The following is a 6,979-nucleotide window of genomic DNA, read 5'->3' as shown; positions in this document are numbered from 1 at the left end:
CAAAAGAAGATTATCCCAACTTTTTTTATCATTTTCATTAGACAAAATTGGTTGATTGATTGAAATGCGTATCCCATGCGTCTCTAAAACCGTGGGTGTTTTTCAATATATTTTACAATACTCCAATGTTTAAAACCCTGTTTTAAGTTTAGGATAATCTTAATTTGAAACCCCCAAAAAATGAAATTTTTTTTTTGTTGAGAAAATAAGTGCTAGAGTCTGTCTACTTGTACGTTGTTCCTTACAAGAGTTTCTTTCTTGCCGATTAGATATATTACCAGCTGTCCAAACAAATTAGCATAATTTCTCTTGCAAAATCATAGGTGAACATATTCTATATATCTTTTAATATTAATGTAAGATTGATATAGTTACTGTTGTCAATAGAATGGAATATAAATTTGAGTATGTTAAAACGCATTATCCTCTTATTTATAGGTTGAGGAGAAACTATAGATGGTGCTAGGTTTTATTATGTCAAAAGAACAAGTATAATCAAAACTTAAAATATATTTCTTTAGAGTTCGTAGTTACTTTTTAATAATATTATTTTAGGGTTTAAATATAAATCTTTTTTTCAGAAATGTAATATGTATTTTATTATGATATTCAACATTTGTTGGTAAATAAATTGTTGGATGATTGTTGAGTATATTATGTTTTTGCCGCTTATCTTCTTTACAAAATCCAATTTATTATTGAATTTTGTGTTTGTAGAGTTTGATTTATGATAAAATTGTATAAACGGTTATATCTTATCATCGATTATGATTTTGGTATTTCTATTATGCTTAATTTTGGGTTTAATATTTATTTTTATTTAACATAATTTGATTATCTGCTTTTATGATGTAATTAAGATCAATTAGTTAAACATTATAAACTATTCAATTAAAATGTTGACATGGCTCATTTATTAAAAACACTTTTTTAACCCATCAGGTTGATATGTGTTTTTTTAGTGTGTGCTAAAAATATGTTTTAGGAAAAATTATATAAACATTTAAATTAAAATGATTAACGATATTAATTATTTGAATTAATAATAAAATTTGATATAATAGAGGGTCTAAAATTAGAATTTCACTATTAATTCTTTACAACTTGTAATATATATGTTTGATTTTCTCTCCTTTTTATAGCGCTTATCAAGTTGTTAATTGAGAATTGATTGGATTTGGAGGTAATTAAACAATGTCATAAATTAGAGTTGTAAACTTGATAATTTGAATCAATTTTAAAAAATTAAATAATTAGATTTGATTAAATTAAAATTAAAGAAAAACCCAATTTTATAAATTAAATTGAATTTTGGTCCCTTGATAAAATTGCTTGGTTGGGTTTTGGATAATTACTGCTGTCATGTCTATGAGTGCCAATTGCCACAAAAGCAAAGCAATTTAAGCCTCTAATTATTAAGATTAAAGCACAAGTGGAAATTAATTATAAAAAAAGCAAAAGTGGAAATAATTGGGATTAATTATTAATAAACTAATTCTAAAGCATCCTAATCAAATAATCCATTGAAAAGAAAAATCACTCAATTATTAAAATCAATCATTTTCTCAAACTCTTGAACTCACGCCTTCCTATACTAATAATAATATTAATACTAATTGAACTAAAATTTAATCTAACATAATTAATTTAATAAATTAAATAACTTAAAATATTTATAAACAAAGGAATTAAATTCTCACTTATTTCAACAATAAAAAAGGAAGGTCCAATCCTGTTAAAATGGATAAGGTCTAGAATAAATTAGTGTCAAATGACCCATCATTATTTTTGGTTGTAAATTATATGATTGATTTATAAATTGGATAAACTATAAAAATAGTCATTCTTGTTTGGCTTAGATTACATTTTAGTCATTTATGTTTGAAATATTACGTTTTAGTCACTTACGCTATCGTTTTGTTACGAAGTGGTCACTTTGTCATTAAGCTCCGTTATCCCCTAACGACAATCTACGTGACAGTCCAAATGAGTTTTAAATGCCAACTTAGATGTCCAACTGGGATGAGAATAGTTTTTCAATCAAAATGAAAAAAAAACGAAAAGAAAAAGGAAACGAGTGATTTTTCTTTTTCAGTTCAAGGTGTAATCAATTTAAAAATTTCTAGTTCAAGTTAACGTTTAAAACTCATTTAGACTGCCACGTAAGTTGTCGTTAGGGAGGTACCGAAGATTAATGGCAGAGTGACTACTTTGTAACAAAAGGATAACATAAGTGACTAAAACATAACATTTCAAACATAAATAACTAAAATATAATCTAATGCAAACAAAAGTAACTAATTTTATAATTAACTCTTATAAATTTTATAGAGAGAAAGAAAGAAAATGTGAAAGAGAAAAACGAACTCTAACACTATGTGAAATCAATGATAATTTTTGAATCACTAATTTCTTAAGCGTAATTGATTAAATAAAAATTTAAAATATATTAAATATTTAAAATTGTTTAAAAATAATTTTCTTTAACATTTGCTTTACAATAATTGGGTTAAGATAACATTGGGTCAATATGAGTCAACTATTTCTTTAAAAATAATTTATCAATTGATTTGATTTGGATTATTTCATATTAAGTTGCTTTTAGATTTAAGTAATTTTAGGTTTAAATTCAAGTCATTTTCGAGTTTAAGATATTGACTTTACTCGTCCAATCATACTAGATTGAATTCAACTTTGAGTGAATTAGATTAAATTTTTTCCCAAAAGTTTACAAGCACAAAACAATCAAGTATAAGTATAAATACATATTCGAGTAATCATTTTATGTAGAATTAAACTGTTATAGCATAAATAAAATAAGAACTAGAATAAAGAATCAAACTATTACAATACAAATCAGGAAAAAGGCAAAAAATTTATTTAAGAGGGTCGAGATAATATTATAAAATTTGAAGAGTTAAAACTAAAAATCTTTTACTAAAAACACTTACATTAAATTTTTAGTTTTTAAAAAGTTAAAATTATAATTCTTTTATTTAATCGAAAATTAAAAATGATTAAATTAAATATTTTAATTTTGAAGAAGGTTTATAAAACAATTTTGCATTTAGCCCAAGGAGACCACTACCCCTACTTGTCCACTTGCACAAACTAATAGGTGGATCAATGCATATAATAGATTAACTAGTAGAACTAAAACTCATACTTAAATAATTCTTTTTAATTGTACATAATAAATCTAAAACCCGAATATTATAAACCAGGCCTTCCTCCTTTGTTAGCTAAGCCAAAATTTCTTTAACAATATAAATTTTAAATTTAAATAAAAATTAATAATATTCATACTCGACACTAATCCGAAATACTACACCATTAAGGCAAGTTGTACTAACCCTTTTTAGAACAAGACATCATTATCAGTACGCCTTACCTGGGACTTATCAAAAAACAACTGTCGCTTTTAAAAATGTTTGTTCGAAGTGGATAAGATCCTCCATTAATCCTACTCTCTTCCACCTCCTCAAAAACTACCCATAAATGCTCTCAAGTCCCTTCATTCAGAAACTTCCCTTTTCTCTCTTCTTCTTCACCAAAAACCCATCATATTTTTGGCCTTTAATGGGTGCCAACATATCTGGTGGTGGTTCAATCGACGGCGATGAAACCGGTCCTCCATTAAGGCCAAGACTCGATGACATACCAGAGAGCTGCGCCGCCTTGATTCTAGCAAGGTTAAACCCACCGGAGATTTGTAACTTGGCTCGATTGAATAGGTCTTTTCGTAGTGCTTCATTGGCTGATTTCATATGGGAATCGAAATTGCCATCAAATTATAAGTTGATTGTGGAAAAAGTGTTTGTTGAAGAAGATAGAGATTTGATGAATTTGAAGAAGAAAGATGTTTATGCTAGGTTGACGAAGCCTATCCCTTTTGATGGTGGCACAAAGGTTTAAACATTCTTCCTTTTATCTCCATTTTTCAAGGTTATTGGCTGGATCAACCAGTTGGACCGAACGGGTATTGAGATAGAGAAAAGAATAAAATCGGTTGACCTGATTAAACTTATGGATCGATTAGATCGTGAACCATTAGCCTGATCTGTTGGACTTTTAATCCTGCCATTTTTACGATGGGATTTGAGCTTTTAATGATCTAACAATGGTGGTTTTTTTTTCTTTGGGTATTTGCAGGAGATATGGCTGGATAAGAACACAGGTGGGGTTTGTTTATCAATGTCTTCTAAGGCGTTGACAATTACAGGGATTGATGATCGGAGATATTGGAACCATATTTCCACCGAGGAATCTAGGTGTGTTTATCATTCAACTATTGTTCTTGTTAGGCACACGATGTTTGCAATTTAACTACATGTTTTATGTATGCTTCAAGCTAAATTTGAATATAGCAGGGAGGGCAAAACTAAATTATAAATTTTTAAGGCAAATATGAAAATTTACCACGGTATACTTTTTAAATTTGTAACCTCTAAAGGGACCTTATAACAAATTTTATTAGTTTGCGGACCTTATAACAATTTTACCAGTTTTTGGGGATTTAATCGTTTTTCTTTTTGGTCATATTTCTAACTCAAACCCTTCCCTTTAATTTGGTCCTCACTTGCAGATATCGAACAGTAGCCTACCTCCAACAAACATGGTGGTTCGAAGTCGATGGAGAGCTCGAGTTTCAATTCCCTGCCGGAACATATTCCCTATTCTTTAGACTCCACCTCGGGAAATCCTCAAAAAGACTCGGCCGTCGGGTTTGCAACACCGAGCACGTCCACGGATGGGACATAAAACCTGTCCAATTCCGACTAACAACTTCGGACGGCCAACAGGTCGTATCTCGGTGTTATTTAGACAATCCAGGGAGCTGGGTTCTCTACCATGTCGGAGATTTCAACGTTGAGAACTCTAATGCATTGACAAACATCAAATTTTCATTGACTCAAATTGATTGCACTCATACAAAAGGAGGCCTTTGTGTTGATGCTGCATTTATATACCCCAGTAGTGTAAGAAAAGAGGTTAAATTGTGTTCATGAGAAAATTAAGAGGTGTAAACTGTAAATACTGTAAATCTAGGTTGCTTTTTGATAGCTCTAGTCTGGATGTTGTGGTTATTATTATTTTCCTCAAATAATAACAAATTTTGCTGCAATGATTATTTTTTTGTTTTGTAATGTCACAATAGGAATTTGAAACTATGTTGTTAATTGGTGGTGTTTGAATTAAAACTACTTGAATTGGTTTTATAGTATAAATGTATTGCATGATGATGTTCAAAGAAGATATGCTTTGTTAGGCAATATGTATGTGTCAGTTTTGTCCTTATTCAAAACTTGAAGATGACATTATTAAGAGTGATAGTCATGAACTCAAATATGGATTGTAAAACAAACATAAAAAATCAAAAAAAAAAAATTGAAGTTGAGTTGGGTCGAACTCTTAAATGAAAAAAGTTCTCTCAAAATTATTTTCCCTATCCATAAAAGTTGAATATGAAATTTTGTTTGAAGAGACATCGAACCTTTTATTGATGAACCCAATAAATGTTGTCTTCTGTTTAAATATAGAATAGAAATTCGGTAAAAGTATCATAGAAGTTAGTTTGCATTTTGCTCTTTTTACTTAAAAAATAGATAAATTAGTTTATATACGTTAGATCAAAGAGCAAACTGGTTCTTTCTATTAAAAATTTTATCCATTTGTATTGTTAAAAGCTGGTGTGGCTAATAAAATAACTAAACAGTTACATGTGACGTACCATGTGTACCTTATGTTAACATTCAGGGTCTAGTTTTTTTTTTAACCAATAGGACCAGTTTTTAATAGTAAAAAGATATGAAATTATTAACAAAAGGGTCAATTTGCGTTTCGATTTGATGTACAATGACTAATTTTTCTCATTTTTTTAAGTAGAAAAAATAAGATACAATCTGAGTCTTTGTACAAAGACCTCCATGATACTTTTACTTAGAAATCCTTATCTTTTTCTCCATAGGTTATATAATCCTTGCAATTAGCATGCATGTTAGAGAGTGTATTTTTATGTTAATTATGACTTTTTTTTTAATATTAAGTTCTCTTTGAATGGACCGTGTGATTAGCTCTGATGAGAGTAAAAATTGTGGTGGCGATATTGTAACAATGAAATTGGATATTATAGTGATAAGATTAACACGGATTGTGATTGATGGGGTATGTATTTAGATTCACGTCAACCGTGACAATGTGATTTAAGGACATTAAATTAAAATGTATATGTATAATAAAATATCAAAATGTTTTACAAATTATATTTAAATTAAATAATAAAATAAATATATAACTTATAATTATGAAAAAATATAAATAAAAATTATTTTATTAAAACTAAATTATAAAATAATATATTAAGATTATGTTATGTATATTAAATAAAAGAAAATTTATGCCAAAAATAAAATAAACAATTAAGGAAAGATGAAAAGGGCAAAAGAATAATTACTCCTATTTTGTGTTCAAGTTGTTTAGATTGAAGCCATTTTGTGTTCGAATCATTCGGTTTTGTAAGATTAGGTAATCTTTGATTAAGTCTTTCTAAATTTGGATCATTTTGGGGTTTGAATTGATTTTTTATTGTCAACTAAGTTAAATCAAGTTTAGGTTTGCTTCACTTAAAATTGCTTCTGAAAAATAATTTTTAGAAAAATGATTTATTTTCTTGAAAATGTTAATTGTTTATGATGTTTGGATGAATTTGTGTAAAATATTTTTATTATTTGATAGATTTCTTTAAAATATTTCATTAACTTGTTTTTAATGAAACAAACATTCATTTGAGTTTTTTTATTATTTAATTGAGTTTATTTTATATCTATAAATTTATATTTTATATATTTTTGTATATATTAAAAATATTTTGTTAAATTCAGGTTCATTACAACATCATCATAGTTATCAAGTGAGTATTTTTATTTAAAAATATGACATCAACAAAATTGACAAAAAAACAATGTCAACAATTGGACTT

At 27.8% G+C, this 6,979-nt stretch overlaps 1 protein-coding gene across 1 annotated transcript; it reads left to right on the top strand.

Moving 5' to 3' along the window:
• Window positions 1–3,415: 3,415 nt before the first annotated feature.
• LOC108459400 (F-box protein PP2-A13-like) lies at window positions 3,416–5,228 on the top strand. Its single transcript, XM_017758762.2, has 3 exons — window positions 3,416–3,909; window positions 4,153–4,271; window positions 4,586–5,228. Exons 1-3 carry the CDS (start codon window positions 3,499–3,501, stop codon window positions 5,007–5,009), a joined length of 954 nt encoding a protein of 317 aa, XP_017614251.1. The 5' UTR covers window positions 3,416–3,498; the 3' UTR covers window positions 5,010–5,228.
• The last annotated feature ends 1,751 nt before the right edge of the window (window positions 5,229–6,979 follow it).

Source organism: Gossypium arboreum, chromosome 12 (assembly GCF_025698485.1).
Source record: "Gossypium arboreum isolate Shixiya-1 chromosome 12, ASM2569848v2, whole genome shotgun sequence".
Lineage (NCBI taxonomy): Eukaryota > Viridiplantae > Streptophyta > Magnoliopsida > Malvales > Malvaceae > Gossypium > Gossypium arboreum.
This window is presented reverse-complemented; position numbering and strand designations above follow the sequence as displayed.